This window comes from Vigna umbellata, chromosome 8 (genome assembly GCF_029865625.1).
Source record: "Vigna umbellata cultivar VRB3 chromosome 8, Vumbellata_1.0, whole genome shotgun sequence".
In the NCBI taxonomy this organism is placed as follows: domain Eukaryota; kingdom Viridiplantae; phylum Streptophyta; class Magnoliopsida; order Fabales; family Fabaceae; genus Vigna; species Vigna umbellata.
The window spans coordinates 40786085-40804428 of record NC_142172.1 but is presented as its reverse complement, the minus strand read 5'-3'; the positions used below and the strand labels follow the sequence as shown (position 1 = coordinate 40804428).

The window sequence follows — 18344 nt, the reverse complement described above, 5'->3', positions numbered from 1 at the left end:
TTTTGGCTGATTTGTGAAGATGAATTCAAGGAGAAGATTGAATTCTTTCTTTACACGAATGAACGGATTAGAGAGAAAAAACAAGTCAGCATTATTGATCATTTCACACAAATGCTATTAACTTTTATTTCAATTCATTCACCGATTAATATAAAAACAAGTCACACTAACTTTTAATTTCCAAAAACTTCACTCTCGGGAGTAAATTATTATGTTTATGATGATAATAAAATAAAAACAGAATTTATATTGTAAATAAAGAAATGATTTAAATTTGGATAAAATCATATTAAAAATAAATGTAAATAAAAAGAAAACTAACGCAATTAGTTTTTTTTTTTTAATTTAAAATCATACAATAAAAAGAATTATACATATAATTAATTTTTTCATATTCTCACTCAATTTAAGAAAAAAAAAGAAAAGAATTTGCCATGTTATGAACCCGTAGTCCTGCTCTGAGTGGTGCAAGGGCACTGGTTATCTGAGAATATCATAGTTACCATTCCAATAGGTTCCGAATTCTAAAATTTTGTGACATTTATGAGAGACAAGCCTCGTGCAGGTGAAAAATTAGAAAACAGTCAAAACCTAAAGCTAAATAAAAACCCTAATCGTTACCTGTGCCCTAATTTATTCCAAAAACCCCTCTCTGTCATGTGACATACAATTTTCTTTTGCTCCACTCCCAAAACAAACCCACCTCCTCCTCCTCGGTAACCAAATCACTCTTCCCTTTCTTAATCCAATCTTCAAACACTAATCACTCACACTGTTAAAAAAGCATAAACAAACAATGTAAAACTTACAAAATTTACATACCACTTTCACCCCTCCCACGTAGGAATTCCTCTGTTACTACGCTACCTTACCCTTCATGCCCTTTTAAAATAACAAGTGTTACTTCCTTAAAACCAAGGCCACGTTTAATGATGCTTGGTTTATGCAAAGAAAAAGACATTGAAGTTGTTTTTCCTACTCTAAACTTTTAACCTTTCACGATCTCCTAAGCTGCCTCTCTTCTTATATTATCATCAAAGTGCTCTTCCTCTTCCCAAGAAGGCAATCTTACTGCCATGCCAACGCCATGGACACATTTGCACATAAAGCTCTGAATCTCTTGCATTGTCCCAATCGGAGCTCTTACCAGCAGATTTTAGATAGATGAAACTTATCCACAATGCCTAATTTTGTCACATTCATGCAAGTACTGTTTTTCATTTTATATAAAACCTTGATAAATTCATGCAGGTCTACTTAGGGCCTTTTGTCCTTTTAGGTATCACTTCTTTACATCAAAGTTGTTCTCATTGTCACAAGCCTCACAGTTTTTCACTTAAGAAATTGATGACACTTTTAATTTAAAATCTTGATACATTAAGTTTATGAATATTTTTTAATATGGTATTTAACTTTGATATTTCATTTAAACTTATTTTTGTATTATTTGAAATTTAATTGGAGTACTTTACACTGTTGAAAGTGTATCCAAGTTAAATTTAATAGATATTTGGCATGTATTTTTATGAATTAAACTACTCAAATTTGTAGGTTATGTAGTTACAGGATACATCAATGGCGTGAGAATTTTGGTCCGTGGCACTACAGCAGGTACAAGAACAAACAGGGAAGCCCCACTCCTCCCTAAATAGTAAGATAATGAAAGGGTAAGGGAGTGTCAGTGAGTGATAGGAGAACAATTTGGTTTTTGTAAGAGGGCAATATCTCAATTCACAGACTACATATCCTACATAATGGAGGGTCAATTTGGTACATGTACACAACAATGAATACAGCCAAACAACGAAGTTAGAACTACACTAACTACTATTTAAATGTAAAAGAGATATTGAGAGTGGAGGTTTTCAAAGTGCATTGAACTCAGAAAAGCTCAGCCACCGCACTTACCACCGCTGAGGTATTCTCCTTTGTTATTATTACCTGTAAGCAGTCACGCGAATCATGGAAACCAACAACAGTGCATGCACCACAAGTGCCAGAACTTAGATGGCCATGCCACCATTTCCACCACCATTTGCATAGCATCAGAAGAGCCAGAAGCATCATCAGAAGCCTAGCTTTGATTCTACCATTTGGTAGTAGTGAGAGCAGAGCCACTTTCTGGGGTAAGAGGGAAATAGATTGCATTCTTCACTGTCTATCTCAGCTATTCAATCTTCCTAAAGATAATGATGCAGTCTTTCACATGCTAGTATTGAAAACGCTAGTGTGAAACTTAAGCAATAGAGACCCTCTTTCACATGCACTTGGTCTCCTAGAGTGGACTTTCTTCAGCTCCAGCTTCACCGATTACCATCATTCAACAGCTGCAAGACTGACGTGGTGACACTATAACCAACACTCCATTAGACCAAGTTCTTAATCTCCAAAACCAAGCCATTTTCGTAGTCCTAATGGAAAGCATTGTTCCCCGGAGTGTTACCGCTTTGTTATTTTCCATGATATTTTTCTGCCTCACCCTGACAAAGGTAGGAGTCAATTGTCTCTCACCCGATGGACAAGCCCTTCTTTCTCTTCTGCCTGCTGCAGGCCCTGCTGCAACATCATCACCTGTTCTCTCCTCATGGAACCCATCAAGCTCAACACCATGTTCATGGAAAGGTATCACTTGCTCCCCACAAGGTAGAGTAATCTCCCTCTCTATTCCAGATACTTTTCTCAACCTCTCCTATTTACCCCCTCGGCTATCCTCTTTATCAATGCTTCAACTTCTCAATCTCTCTTCCACCAATGTCTCTGGCACCATTCCACCCTCTTTTGGTCAACTTTTCCATCTTCAGCTGCTTGACCTCTCCTCAAACTCTCTCACTGGTTCCATACCTGCTGAACTTGGAAGCCTCTCTTTACTTCAATTCCTTTTCTTGAACTCCAACAGATTGACAGGAAGCATTCCTCAACATCTTTCTAATCTCACTTCACTTGAAGTTCTCTGCCTCCAAGACAATCTTCTCAACGGTTCAATCCCATCACAGCTAGGCTCCTTGACATCATTGCAGCAGTTTCGGATAGGGGGAAATCCATATCTCACTGGACAAATCCCTTCACAGTTAGGCCTACTCACCAACCTCACCACTTTTGGTGCAGCTGCCACGGGACTTTCTGGTGCCATTCCCTCTACATTCGGTAACTTGATCAATCTACAGACTCTAGCACTTTATGATACTGAAATTTCTGGCTCAATGCCACCAGAGCTTGGGTTGTGTTCTGAGCTGAGAAATCTGTATCTGCACATGAATAAGCTCACTGGTTCTATCCCTCCACAATTGAGCAAGTTGCAAAAACTTACTAGCTTGCTACTTTGGGGCAATGCCTTAACTGGTCCAATCCCAGCAGAGCTTTCCAACTGTTCATCACTTGTTATATTTGATGTCTCTTCTAATGACCTCTCTGGGGAAATACCGGGGGACTTTGGGAAGCTGGTGGTTCTGGAACAGCTTCATCTATCTGATAATTCACTCACAGGTAAAATACCATGGCAGTTGAGCAACTGTACCAGCCTTTCTACTGTTCAGCTCGACAAGAATCAGTTATCAGGTACTATTCCCTGGGAGTTAGGTAAATTAAAGGTTCTACAGAGCTTTTTCTTATGGGGTAATCTAGTGTCTGGAACCATACCATCATCCTTTGGAAACTGCACAGAGCTCTACGCACTTGATCTTTCAAGGAATAAGCTAACAGGTTCTATACCAGAAGAGATTTTCGGCTTGAAGAAGCTGAGTAAGCTTCTGCTTCTGGGCAATTCATTAACAGGAGGATTGCCACCAAGTGTTGCAAATTGCCAGTCTTTGGTGAGGTTGAGGGTTGGAGAGAACCAGCTCAGAGGCCAGATTCCTAAAGAGATAGGTCAATTGCAGAATCTGGTGTTTCTCGACCTGTACATGAATCATTTCTCTGGAAGCATACCAGTGGAGATTGCTAATATCACAGTTCTTGAGCTGTTAGATGTTCACAACAACTACCTCACTGGGGAAATTCCATCTGTGATGGGGGAGCTTGAAAATTTGGAGCAGCTTGATCTCAGTAGAAACAGTTTGACAGGAGAAATTCCTTGGAGCTTCGGAAACTTCAGCTATTTGAACAAGCTCATCCTCAACAATAACGTACTGACAGGACCAATCCCAAAATCCATTAGAAATTTGCAGAAGTTAACTCTTCTGGATTTGAGTTACAATAGCCTCTCTGGTGGAATACCCCCAGAGATTGGTCATGTTACAAGCTTAACCATCAGCTTGGACTTGAGCTACAATTCATTTACAGGAGAAATCCCAGAATCAGTGTCTGCTTTGACACAGTTACAATCACTTGATCTTTCTCATAACATGCTTTATGGAGAAATCAAGGTTCTGGGGTCTCTCACTAGCCTCACCTCTCTCAATATCTCCTACAACAATTTCTCAGGTCCTATCCCAGTAACTCCATTCTTCAGAACACTATCCTCCAATTCATATATCCAGAACCCTGAGCTTTGTCAGTCCATTGATGGGGCTACCTGTTCTTCTAGTCTGATTCGAAAAAATGGTTTGAAATCTGCAAAAACCATTGCTTTGATCACAGTCATTCTAGCCTCGGTTACAATAATTCTCATTGCTTCCTGGATTCTAGTAACTCGTAATCATGGATACAAGGTTGAAAAAACATTGGGGGCATCAACTTCCACATCAGGAACTGAAGATTTCTCTTACCCTTGGACTTTCATCCCATTTCAGAAAGTAAACTTCAGCATCGGTAATATCTTGGATTGCTTGAAGGATGAAAATGTGATTGGAAAGGGCTGCTCAGGTGTTGTGTACAAGGCTGAGATGCCAAATGGGGAGTTGATTGCTGTAAAGAAGCTTTGGAAAGCAAGCAAAGCAGATGAAATAGTGGATTCTTTTGCTGCAGAGATACAGATTCTTGGATACATTCGGCATAGGAACATAGTGAGGCTCATAGGTTATTGTTCTAACAGGAGCGTTAATCTTCTTCTCTATAACTACATCCCAAATGGTAATCTGCGACAGCTTTTACAAGGGAACAGGAACTTAGACTGGGAAACAAGATACAAGATTGCTGTCGGATCAGCTCAAGGTCTAGCTTACCTTCATCATGATTGCGTACCTGCAATTCTCCATAGAGATGTCAAGTGCAATAACATACTTCTAGACTCCAAATTTGAGGCATATCTGGCAGATTTTGGTCTTGCAAAGCTAATGCATTCGCCAAATTATCATCATGCAATGTCCAGAGTTGCTGGTTCCTATGGTTATATTGCCCCAGGTAAGTCCGTTTAGCTTGCTTTACTTTCTCGAACCTTTCTTACATCCTTTACATAATTGATAAAACCAACGCCCTTAATACTTAGGCTATTGGTTTAAATGTAGAAAAAATGTGCACACATTCAATTGAAGCCCAGGAATATATGGACATCCATATTTTATCATTTAGTGGTGCTATTGGTTTAAAACTAACCATGTTTTTATCACTAACGCAGAATATGGCTACTCCATGAACATAACAGAGAAGAGTGATGTCTATAGTTATGGGGTGGTTTTGCTAGAGATTCTAAGTGGTCGCAGTGCTGTCGAATCCCATGTTGGAGATGGGCAACACATAGTGGAATGGGTGAAGAGGAAGATGGGAAGCTTTGAACCAGTTATATCAATACTAGACACAAAGCTGCAAGGTCTACCAGATCAAATGGTGCAAGAGATGCTTCAAACACTTGGAATTGCTATGTTTTGTGTGAACTCTTCCCCATCAGAGCGCCCCACAATGAAGGAAGTGGTTGCACTACTAATGGAGGTGAAGAGCCAGCCTGAGGAGATGGGCAAGACCTCTCAACCTCTAATAAAACAGTCCTTAAATCAAAACTGATTCCACCCCTTTATTTTTTCTGTGTTTTTTACTTCTAAACTCCAATGGTTAGTGTGATTGATTTTCATCTCATCGGAGAAGGAAACGATGGTGCTGCTAACGTGGAAATTCGAGAGTAGGGAGCTATAGAGGAACTAATGTTTCGCTGAAACGGCCATTGTTGTACAGTTTTAGAAATACAGATGTCAGTTATCCACATCACGAGATCGTGAAGCAGTACTATTTGTGTTTCGACACCATTTACGTGCTTGTTGAATGGTACCAGTTTATCTGCTTGAAATTCTTCGGATAATTTCTTCAACCAATTGGTTTTAAGGTAGGAACCAACTTTTTGTTTTTTTTTTTCAAACACCCTTATTCTTGTTGCTGTATAAAATCCACATGTTAACTTTTGTAAAATTCACTTTATTCTTTTTCCTTGCAGAAAGACAGAAGATATGAGTTAAAAATAACTAAAATGAATGATTTTTTTCTTTTACAAAGCTGAGAATTATAGAGTTAAAGCTTCCGATCACAAGAATCTACAAGGTTTTTACTTTGATTTAAGCGGCAAATAGGCCCGTTTTCATTGAGCACTGTCTCAAGTTCTTGTAGACATAGAAATCAAGCACTTAAAACTTGACTGAATTTATCTGCCTCCACTTTGATCTGTCTATGTCGCTTCCAATTCCAAGTCTCCCACATCGAAGCTTAAACACGCACTTAATCATTTATTTTAAAAAATATTTTAGATCTGATTCTGATTCTACATAAATAATTTCTTTGGCGACATTAGTTTTCGCATCAACAAAAGGGTACAAGAGACCAGAGAGAGCCGAAAGGTGTGAGGTGACCTAATAGGAAAATTCGGAACCTTAGGTCCCATTGGCTCAGAAATTTCTTGAGCAATAATAATGGCTACAGACAAAGGGCATGCTTTTCTGCAGAGAAAATTAAAGCTTCAATAATGAAAGAACTGATTTTTTTAAGTTTACACATCTTGTCATCGCATTTGCTGAATTTCATTCAATTATTTTCTTTAACGAAGTACTATTCCAATGGTGAACAAGTGATGACTGTAAAGTTTTCTGAATGTAAGACGAGACGGGTCTTGATATTTATCATGGACGAGACGCAAAGGCCTTCAATGGCTCGAGACATCTTGGAGTTGGAATGGTTATCAGATCATGAAGTAGGAAGTAGAATAATAGAAGCCTTATTTTTTACTTTGGAGAATCGACTTTTAGGGTCATTACAGAGGCAGGACCCATATGGAGAGGCTTAGGTGTGGGGGCCAAGATAACAGCGTGTAAGGAGACAAAAGGAAACAAAGTCTTGCTTTCCCCTCCTTCTTCCATGTCTTATCAGACACACTACATTGCGCGTTCATTTGTCAGACAATGTTCGTCAAAAGGCAGAATCGTCATGCTCGTCAGTTTCCTCTCTGAATCTCCCTTAATTCTCATTGCATTCATCCCTCCAAGGACCTCCATCTTTTTTGTATGATAGCAAATTTTGTCAACAGTAAAAAGTGTTATTTTAGATTTCTTTTTCTGTTTTCTTTCACTACAACACTGTTATTGCAAATTGTGTCTCAGCTGGTTTCTTTGGATTGTTCTGTAAGACTGTATTTGGTTGAGTATCCATTGTATTCCTCATCAATAATGTAACCTTTGTCTTTTACAAAAAAGAAGTAATATGGTCCTGAATTTTGCCCGTGATTGTTGAAATTTAATCCAGGTCCTTCAAAAATGTTTTCATTCACGAGCTTGGGACTATGTGTCAATTTTCATGTTGCGATAATTTTCCCTGCTAATCTTGAACTTATCAAGAAGTTGGCATCTCATAATTATGCGTAATACCATGTCTGAAGTCTTTAACATTTGTTCCTTGATTCTTTGACCATAAGGTAACTGTATAGAACAATACTGATTTAAGAAAATGGATTCTTACAGGAGCTAACACAAGGATTACTTTCCAATTTTTATACCTTCATTCTCTATCAGTGGAACTGCGATGATCACGGAAACCTCCTCTAAATTTTCTGATTCGAGAATCCTTACAATAATATTTCCTCCTAACTGTAGTTTAAAAGAAATATCTTTAGTTCTAAAATTTCACCTTGTCATTTCATATTAGCATCACTTGGTCATTACCGAATTCACAATCTTTTGAATGACACAAGTATATTCGTTATTATATTTTCCATTTGCTACTACAAGCTTTCCTCTTATATATTAACCGTAGAACAACCTAGAATTATTATCTAAGACAGACCATACGGCAGGACAAATGGTTTCTTAATGGGTCTTCAGAAAGGACCAAACTTGGGAGTAAGACTCCAAAATTACAAATTATTGTTTCCATGTTACACGTATTTTCCATGTTCAGCTATTAACATTGTTAAAAAATGTAGGAATGACAAGCACATGGACACTCAATTAGTCTTTATGTAAAAAACCACACAATTAGAATTATTGTATCTTTAAAAGAAGGAAAATGATAATTATTACTATATATATTTACACACACGTATTTGTGTTTTGTATGTAAGAACCGACACCAAACACATGAAATTACGCTAAAGAAAAAAGTTGACAACCACTAATAATCCATAATTTAAGTCAGTTGAACTAGTATTGCCAAAATCAACCGAAATCAGATACAAGAACACCTTTGGCCATAAAGCCTATCTGTAGTAAGCAGCTGAGGTTTATTCACTTTATTGCTTCAGGGAATGTCAACTCAAGCGAGATTAAGATTTCATGTTAGTCACACCTGTCTTTCTGTATCATAATATTATGGGACTAACTAAACCTTATAAAGAGTGCAGAGATGTCTATAAGTTAAGCTATGCCTAAAAGAATAGAACCATCCTAACAATTTTTGTAAATAAAGACAATTCGTGCACTTCCACAGTCTATAGACTTAAATATGTTAATCATCACATTGAATCAGTTATGCAGCAACAAACTCAACAGCTACAAGTGGAAGTGTGAATTGAAGTCTTTAGGCTTGAAAAATGTTTGGCTATTTATTAGTAGTAATATGTAATTTCCCATTTTCTAAAATTGTTAAAAAATTACATTAGAATGGTACAAAATATAAAATACCGATATGTTCTAAATTGGAAGCAGAGTATCCAAATTTTCATCCCACAGCTAAAATAAACAGAACAACAAGTATCTCGCAGAGGATGAGAGAAGTGCAAACAACAGCAAGAGTTATTATCATTACTAAAATAAGTTTATTGATTGTTAGTTGCAGGTTCCTAATATCTTATAAGCACCTCAATAAACTAGTTTCCTGGCACTATCACAAAAATCCAATAGTTTGTATCACAAAACGAACATGCCTTTAAATGAAAAGAACAACAATAGTCAGTCCTCGCAAATAAGTGATGAACCGTTGGCTTGGCTTCCAATGCGTTCATTATTCAAAACTACAGCCAATGAAACACCTTAAAAATATTCAACTAGCCACTCATGGTTAAAAAATGTTGGGCACAAGTCACAACCATCAAATACCAAAATCTTACTCATCCAATTGTGCAACTTCAGCCTTCAATTGTTCAATCTTGAGACCCATAGACCTCTGCAAAGCCCCTCTTTCTTTCTCCGGCAACTTGGCCAACAACTTCTCGAACATGCCCAAAACCTCATTGACGGCGTCGCGTGCACACTCGGCTTCCTCGTTGAAATAAACGGTGTCTTTGGACTCCAACGCCATCTCTATCTCTTCCCTCGCCTCGGCAAACTTAAGGTTGATGGTGTCCACCTCCTTGGTGTGGTCTAACTCGGCCGACCCACCACTGAAACTCCTTGGATTGTGCCGAATCGCGTAGTGGGTGCTGGGGATTGAGGAAAAAGAGTGGAACTTCGAGGTGCACGCAGGGTGGGTCGATGAAGTGAAGGGGGCAATTGGGAATTGGCGAAAAGGGTGTCGGGTTCTGAAGAATGCGTAGAAGAGGGAAAACCTCCATCGGCCACTCATTCTGCTTTTGGTGACAACAAAAGTTGAGGTTCCAGCTGCAGCGGCGACAAAGAGACACAGAGTGGCGCTTAAACCTGAAAGTGGAAGAATAAGAACCACAGTCTGCAATGGAACCACAACACGATTCTGCCAGAGATCAAGGATCCCTGGCTCCTTTTCAAGATTAAATTAAATTAATAAAGCTCAGCCTTTGTTTTTGTTTTTATTTTTTACTTTTTTTTAGGGTTTGTTCGTTTTAACTTTTACTTTTTAGTGTTAATAAGGTTGTTTATTAGATTGTATGACTTTAATACGAACAAATTTAGTTAACTTTTTTCAGTCGGATTAAATTCAACTCAAACTAATTTAGCTTAATTTTGAACTTTTCTTGATCCGAATGAAATAATTAAATAATAATAATAACCATATAATTATTATTTCATTTACTTTATTATATATTTTAACTACTAAATAATATAACTTATTTTTTACCGATATTTTAAAATGAAAATTTAGAATAAATCATAACATATGACACACCCATCTAGGAATAAATTAAGTTAAATTGTATTTAACAAAAAGTACAAAAACTTTACTTAATTCAACTTACTTGTTTTTTATGTTGAAAGATGGGTTTGCTAAATTTCTTTATTGATGTTAATAGTTAGTAATTTTTTTAATTAATAATGACAAAAACTACGTTTTTTTTTCTTTTATCATGTCAGTCAGGATTTTTTTATTGATGTCAATGAAATTGTTTTTTTATTTGATGAGTTAAAGTATTCATACTGATTAAAAATGATTAATCATTATACTCATTAAATAAACATACTATTTTATAAATTAAAAGTTATTACTATCTAAACTAATATATATTATTAATAAAAATGTATAATATAATTAGACATTAAAGTTTTTGGAACTAATAATCGTAAAAATTATTTACTTATTGAAAGATAATTTTTTTAGTCACTCACTAACATATAATTGGAAACGTTTTTTTAGTCACTTTTATCTTAGAGACTAATTTTTTTATCAATAAAAACTAATTGTTTGGTTTGTAATTTTCACACCACTAGAAACTTAAATTTTGAGTCAATATATTATGTAGATCTAGATTTTGTTTATGAAATAATTAATAATTAAACATTATACAATTATAAACTTTTTTTTTATTGCATAGAAGAACCTGACGAATAGTAAGTGGAAAGAGAATCACCTGAGGAGAGATATATGATACGGAGATTCTTGCATGCCACGCTTACTTTTTTTTCCAAATTCTGCAAGAAGACCAAACAATCTCAGAGCTCTCAGGGCTTGCCATTTGAGTCTTAGGGTTTGTCTCCTCTCTTACATTTCTCTCAGTTTTCTCTTCCATTTAACTTCAATACATCTCTTCTTAATAACAAATTACCTATTCATTGCTTTTAATTTCACATTGGCGCAAATCGGTGAAGGTACTGGAGGAAGATTCGGGGGGAAGGCGTTATTTGCGTTCGTGGTAATATTGTGAAAGTGATTTATTAAATCTCATTTTGTATCATCGACTGAACCATTTCAAGCTGTGTTTTGAAGAGTGTCGTTTTTGCTCTGTTTACTACCTTTCCAGGTATTTTGCTCTGTTTACTACCGTTCCTTACCATATATATATGTGAGGTTTGCTCTGTTTGAATGTTATATGTTATAGCACCAGTTGTGGAAAACAGGTCTTGATTGGTTCATAGGAAGCACTCTGCTGGTCCTTCCCTAAATTGGGAAGTGAATTCTAAACTAGACAAGCATGTTTTTAAAAACTAATTCTGGAGAAAATCATGTCACAATGTACCTATTATGCGAAGCTATTAATTATAGCGTCTAGCAGACGTGAGACAGAAGCAAATGCACTTTTAAAGTCAATAATTCCAGATATATTATCGTTTAGATAACCGACGGTAGTCAGATAATGAATATCATTTAATTTGTTGATAATTTACAGTAATTAACATTGTGGAATAATTTGTTCATGTTACTCGCTGAAAGTGATTTGTGATACGAAATTGATCATAGTGGTGAAAATTAAATTAAAATATTTAAATTTGAATTTGTAATGAATAATTTAAATTATAGTAAAAAGTAAATTTTAGTTATTGATAATTTATTTTAAAATTGTTGAAATTAAATTTAGAAATAAATAAAAAATATGAAAGATTAGGTAGATAAAATAACAAGAAAATATTTTAAAACAAATTATCATTATTTAGAGACCAATATAGTGACCATCTTTTGATCTTTATATATTTGGTTGCTAAATTGGTTTTTATATATTTGCTTGCTAAAATAGTTTTGATATAATTGGTTGCTAAATTAATTTCTATGCAATTAGTTGCTAAATTAGTTTCTATTTGGTCACAAAATTAGTTTCTAAATTAGAAGCTAAATTGGTGTCTAGCATTAGCTACCAAAGTTTAGCTACTTATGACTATTAGAATCTAAATTGGTCTCAACTTGAATTAGTGACTAATTTGATCATTTTAGAGACTAATAATTTGGTTTCTAAAACCAAATTTTCTTGTAGTGCATGAATCCCTTTCCTTCAATTCCATGCAGTTCTTATCAGACAAATTTGATATGAAAAGAAATAGTTATAGGAATAGGTATACTGGAAGAACACGAAATATGGAGCCCTAGAGAAGAAAGAGTTCAGAAACTGTATTAGAGAAGAAAAGTAACAACAGTAGATTCAATGAGATATGGTTAGAACAACACTATTATATGTCTGTGATCTCCAAGACTACAGAAAACTACGTAAGTGTTATAGATAAAGTTTATGCGCAGTTCACTGCTACTGTTGTGATTTAGTTATTGTTGCGCATTTTATTTATTGGAATAGCTAAAATTTAAGATGTAGTTGGACACTCTGATAGTAATTAGTAACGAAATCAATGTTTTTCACTTTTTATTTGTTTGAGTTAATTTGAAAATAACTAAAAATTTTATCAGCAGATTTATTTTTTGCTATCCAGAATGTTTAGAAGACTCTCAAACAGTGGAGCTATTTGAAACTTTGGTAACCATTAGTACTAGCAGTTGGGAAGAGAAAAGCTGAATGCGATGCTTAAATGCTTTATTTCTAATGTAATAGTACTGTTATCACAAATACGACATGGTACAATACAGAAATGCCGCATAGATGAAAACCAATCGTACATGGCCAATTAATCTAGGAACAAATAAATTAAAAGTGTACTATATTTTTCACTTTCACTTGTCATTTACATTTCAAATTTCTCTTGTTCTGAGCTGTGAGGCATTTAAACACAACAAGATTGGAACGTGCAAGACGACCGTCAAACAGATAGAATCAATCGGGTCTGAATCACGAGTATAGAAGTGCAGAGATGACACACAACTTCAGACTTTTATTCAAAAAACTTAAATAGGAAGGTAGATCACTTGGCTCTAAATGGAGATTGTCTTTATTCCTCAATGAAAACAAGAATCTGTAAGAAATTAAATAGTAACTTTTATTACAAAAATTTATGCATATACCGGTAATGATTTTTTTTATTTCTTTCTGAGTGTAAGGAAGAAAGGATCGTAAACTTACGTGATTTATCATGAGTGGTGCTTTCGCATTCGCAACTTATTTGTAGATAGGTGGAGGTGGGGAAGCATAGGTGTAAGCTGGAGGTGGAGGCGATTTTACTGGTGGAGGAGGACTTTGATAGTAATAAGGAGGGGGTGGTGATGGGGATGGTGGGGGAGGGGATTTGTAATGGTAAGGAGGTGGCGGTGATGGAGATGGTGGTGGGGGTGATCTATAGTAATAGGGAGGTGGTGGAGATGGAGAGGGAGGTGGAGGGGATTTGTAGTAGTATGGAGGTGGTGGTGATGGGGATGGTGGTGGCGGGGATTTGTAGTAGTATGGAGGTGGTGGTGATGGAGATGGTGGTGGTGGTGATTTGTAGTAGTATGGAGGTGGTGGTGATGGGGATGGTGGTGGAGGAGATTTGTAATAGTAAGGAGGTGGCGGTGATGGAGATGGTGGTGGAGGTGATTTATAGTAATAGGGAGGTGGTGGAGATGGAGAAGGAGGTGGAGGGGATGTGTAGTAGTATGGAGGAGGTGGTGATGGGGATGGTGGCGGTGGGGATTTGTAGTAGTATGGAGGTGGTGGTGATGGGGATGGTGGTGGAGGAGATTTGTAATAGTAAGGAGGTGGTGGTGATGGAGATGGTGGTGGAGGTGATTTATAGTAATAGGGAGGTGGTGGAGATGGAGAGGGAGGTGGAGGGGATTTGTAGTAGTATGGAGGTGGTGGTGATGGGGATGGTGGTGGCGGGGATTTGTAGTAGTATGGAGGTGGTGGTGATGGAGATGGTGGTGGTGGTGATTTGTAGTAGTATGGAGGTGGTGGTGATGGGGATGGTGGTGGAGGAGATTTGTAATAGTAAGGAGGTGGCGGTGATGGAGATGGTGGTGGAGGTGATTTATAGTAATAGGGAGGTGGTGGAGATGGAGAAGGAGGTGGAGGGGATGTGTAGTAGTATGGAGGAGGTGGTGATGGGGATGGTGGCGGTGGGGATTTGTAGTAGTATGGAGGTGGTGGTGATGGGGATGGTGGTGGAGGAGATTTGTAATAGTAAGGAGGTGGTGGTGATGGAGATGGTGGTGGAGGTGATTTATAGTAATAGGGAGGTGGTGGAGATGGAGATGGAGGTGGAGGGGACTTGTAGTAGTATGGAGGTGGTGGTGATGGGGATGCTTGTGGTGGGGATTTGTAATAGTAAGGAGGTGGTGGTGATGGGGATGGTGGTGGAGGGGATTTGTAATAATAAGGAGGTGGTGGTGATGGAGATGGTGGTGGAGGTGACTTGTAATAGTATGGAGGAGGAGGGGATGGTGAAGGTGGGGGTGGTGATTTATAGTAGTATGATGGTGTAGGTTTTGGTGATGGTGGAGGTGGAGAGTTGTATTTGTAAACGGGAGTTGGAGGAGGAGGTGACTTATAGTAGTAAGGAGTGGGTGAAGGCTTTTCACATTCTTTAAAATACTTCTTTGAAGCATAAGCAAATGGCTTAGCCTTAAGCACCACTTCATACTTGTCCTTAGATTTCACCTTCAACTTGGTTTCTTCGTTGAATTGAGTAGGTGTGTTGAAGGGGGAGTGTTTAGGTGGAGCATAAAGCTTGGCCTTGCACACTGTGGGTCCATACTTGACATAGTCAAAATCCTTAACTGTGATACTGTACTTTCCATTGCTCTTAGTTTCACCATAGGCCTTGATCACTTTCGACCCTGCTTTGCATTCGACCTCCACAACAGCACCTACATTCCCCCACAAAACGATTAATTACCACACATAAACATACTTGTACATGTTAATAAATTAAACTATTCTTATAAGAAAGTACACTATATTGGTCAACATTATAATATTATGATAATTACCTTTCTCTCAATTCAACTGTTTTCTTTATCTATTAATTATATATAGGTTTTAGCCTCTTCTAATCAAATTATATATTATTGCTTATTTTCTTCTTTTTATGTATACAACTTTGGAGATGACACAAAATAAGAATTTCAATTAAAATCTTTATTTATTTTAAATTTTTTAATAAATTATCTACCATTATTAGTTTTTTATTTTTAAAACATTTAAGATTTTAACTAAGATAAAATAGGATTAAGAATATAATAATTGACATATAAATGGACAAACATTTTAAGGTATTAAAAATGTAATAATCAATATTCTCTTTTAAGTGTAAAATGACAAAAAAATGTGCTAGTAAGATGTTGAGTATATAAATTTTTTTCTTGATTAGTCATATTTTCTAGCCATAACAAAACTATATATCTAAACAAAAAGATAATGAAATGAATATGATGTACCTTTGAGGTGTTTCTTGTTATGGGACTTCTCGGGATGGTTCCAGTCATAGCACTTATAGCTGTAAACTTTACCTACTACCTTAACAATCAATGCGTGGTGGTAATGATGTGGGTACGGGTGTGGGGGATATACAACTGGTGGAGGAGGAGAGTTATAATAGTATGGAGGTGGTGGAGAATTGTAGTAGTAAGGAGTTGGAGATGGTGGTGGAGGAGATTTGTAGTAATATGGAGTTGGAGATGGAGACTTTTCAGGCGGAGGTGGAGACTTGTAATAGTAGGGTGGTGGAGGAGGTGGTGAAGGTGGTGGTGGGGAGTTGTAATAGTAAGGAGGAGGCGGTGAGGGAGAGGGTGGAGGAGGGGACTTGTAGTAGTATGGAGGAGGTGGTGAGGGAGAGGGTGGAGGAGGGGACTTGTAGTAGTATGGAGGAGGTGGTGAGGGAGAGGGTGGTGGAGGGGACTTGTAGTAGTATGGAGGAGGTGGTGAGGGAGAGGGTGGTGGAGGGGACTTGTAGTAGTATGGAGGAGGTGGGGAGGGAGAGGGTGGTGGAGGGGACTTGTAGTAGTATGGAGGAGGTGGGGAGGGAGAGGGTGGTGGAGGAGACTTGTAGTAGTATGGAGGAGGTGGTGAGGGAGAGGGTGGAGGAGGGGACTTGTAGTAGTATGGAGGAGGTGGTGAGGGAGAGGGTGGTGGAGGGGACTTGTAGTAGTATGGAGGAGGTGGTGAGGGAGAGGGTGGTGGAGGGGACTTGTAATAGTATGGAGGAGGTGGGGAGGGAGAGGGTGGTGGAGGGGACTTGTAGTAGTATGGAGGAGGTGGAGAGGGAGAGGGTGGTGGAGGAGACTTGTAGTAGTATGGAGGAGGTGGTGAGGGAGAGGGTGGTGGAGGAGACTTGTAATAGTATGGAGGAGGTGGTGAGGGAGAGGGTGGAGGAGGGGACTTATAGTAGTATGGAGGAGGCGGGGAGGGAGAGGGTGGAGGAGGAGACTTGTAGTAGTATGGAGGAGGAGGCGATGGAGAAGGTGGTGGAGGAGACTTGTAATAGTAGGGAGGTGGTGGTGATGGGGAAGGAGGGGGAGGTGACTTGTACTCATAAGGAGGTGGTGGTGATGATGATGGAGGAGGTGGTGACTTGTACTCATAAGGAGGAGGAGGTGATGGTGAAGGTGGAGGTGGTGACTTGTATTCATAAGTTGGAGGAGGTGGTGGTGGTGAAGAATAGGAAGGGTAACCATCAGCATGGACAGAAACTACAGTAGTAGAAATCAAAGCAATGGCCATTGCCATGATCATGTGTGGCCAAAGACGACCCCTTTTGGGGTCGGTGCCCCTAGCAGTCATGTGTAGAAGAAAAAAACTTATCACCTCTGCCCAATGCTGCTGAGATCCTCAATGATAGATATTGTTGTTGGGAGTGCAGAGAGGAGAGGGAAGAGGTTTGGTGTTAGTGAGTGTTGAGAAAAGCTGCATGCATGAAATATTTATAGTGAGAGTGAGTCGTTAAAAGGGAGCTGTGATGAGAGACCTCAAATTATTCAATTGGTTTCATTTTGATTTTGATTCTTTAAATTAAGAGAGTCCCTAGCTGGCCTTGTGAACTTTCGAAAGCACTCTTTTTGTAAACTCATGTTTTCCTCCACATGGCCAGAATCGGGCTCCATTCAAATCCCCAACAACTAATTAACATATAAATCATCATTCCTTCCTACTTCCCCTTCTCTCAGTTGCCTATCTTGACCAAAGGTAACTCCAAAAAATGGTGTATATCCATAATTATTCATTTGTAATGAATTTGGACGAATATGACAAACACGGAGAATGAGAATGAGAATGAGAAGGGAACAATTTCACCAACAACTTTGTTTCACTTTACTACATTCTTTTTCTTTCTTCAATATTTTTATCAGTCATGTGGTTCATCAATGATGAGTTTTAACATGCGATGTTGTCAAACCGGCATCAAGTTCAAGTTGCCGCATAATTTTTTGCGCGAGAAGCGTAGTTGGCAACTAAGCATTCGCCAATTATAGATAAAATAATATTTATTGGTTTAAGCAATTGATCAAAGTCAGCTTCTAACACTTTTTTTTCACATCAATAATCAATAATTGTAACATGAAAGAAACGTGGACACTATTGCTCCCTTATGAAATTTCGTTGGGCCTGTTTGATAATACAATATAATTCGACAACTAAGCGTTTCCCAACTAAATTAGCTCCAGTCCCAAGCTGAGGAAGCACTTATATTCCTCTATTGTAGCTAGTTGATTAGCTGTGTTCATAAACGTTATTCTGGAGTGACACGAAATTTCTAATAGCCACCCACATTCTCATTCCACTACATAATCGTTTATAGTTGTCAATGCCGTGTAGTAGATTGAGGTGTAAATAGAATATCAAATTCGTGATAGTTGCTGAATTAAGGGAATAAAAATGACTTTGACTTGATTATAAAAATTTAAGGGTAAATTGGATATTGAAAGCTAGAAACAGAGAAGGTTTGTCTGGAAGAAAATTATTAATCAAATAGAGAAAACATAATTTAGTAATGATTGGAGTAAATGAGTAAAAAGAAAACCTTTCCTTTAAGAGCATCTAATTGAATTAAAGTTGTTTAAAGCTAGAGTCATCACCAACCACT

The 18344-nt window shown here is 37.7% G+C and overlaps 3 protein-coding genes across 3 annotated transcripts; 1 reads left to right on the top strand and 2 right to left on the bottom strand.

Moving 5' to 3' along the window:
* The first annotated feature begins 1602 nt into the window (after positions 1–1602).
* LOC124838007 (Leucine-rich receptor-like protein kinase family protein) lies at positions 1603–6846 on the top strand. Its single transcript, XM_047313510.2, has 2 exons — positions 1603–5277; positions 5492–6846. Exons 1-2 carry the CDS (start codon positions 2415–2417, stop codon positions 5872–5874), a joined length of 3246 nt encoding a protein of 1081 aa, XP_047169466.1. The 5' UTR covers positions 1603–2414; the 3' UTR covers positions 5875–6846.
* A 2209-nt stretch (positions 6847–9055) lies between these two features.
* Positions 9056–10012, bottom strand: LOC124838020 (embryogenesis-like protein). The gene has a single exon (XM_047313526.2). The coding sequence runs from the start codon at positions 9844–9846 to the stop codon at positions 9388–9390; it is 459 nt and encodes a 152-aa protein (XP_047169482.1). The 5' UTR covers positions 9847–10012; the 3' UTR covers positions 9056–9387.
* A 2895-nt stretch (positions 10013–12907) lies between these two features.
* On the bottom strand, positions 12908–17170 carry LOC124838011 (uncharacterized). Its single transcript, XM_047313513.2, has 3 exons — positions 15703–17170; positions 13412–15132; positions 12908–13304 (listed from the first exon to the last, which is right to left on the bottom strand). Exons 1-2 carry the CDS (start codon positions 17042–17044, stop codon positions 13448–13450), a joined length of 3027 nt encoding a protein of 1008 aa, XP_047169469.2. The 5' UTR covers positions 17045–17170; the 3' UTR covers positions 12908–13304; positions 13412–13447.
* Between the last annotated feature and the right edge of the window lie 1174 nt (positions 17171–18344).

Coding starts and splice junctions, on each gene's coding strand:
- LOC124838007 (XM_047313510.2), top strand. CDS start 2,415: ATGGAAAGCATTGTTCCCCGGAGTGTTACCGCTTTGTTATTTTCCATG. Junction 5,278..5,491: donor CTATGGTTATATTGCCCCAG/GTAAGTCCGTTT, acceptor TCACTAACGCAG/AATATGGCTACTCCATGAAC.
- LOC124838020 (XM_047313526.2), bottom strand. CDS start 9,846: ATGAGTGGCCGATGGAGGTTTTCCCTCTTCTACGCATTCTTCAGAACC.
- LOC124838011 (XM_047313513.2), bottom strand. CDS start 17,044: ATGACTGCTAGGGGCACCGACCCCAAAAGGGGTCGTCTTTGGCCACAC. Junction 15,133..15,702: donor TAACAAGAAACACCTCAAAG/GTACATCATATT, acceptor GGGGGAATGTAG/GTGCTGTTGTGGAGGTCGAA.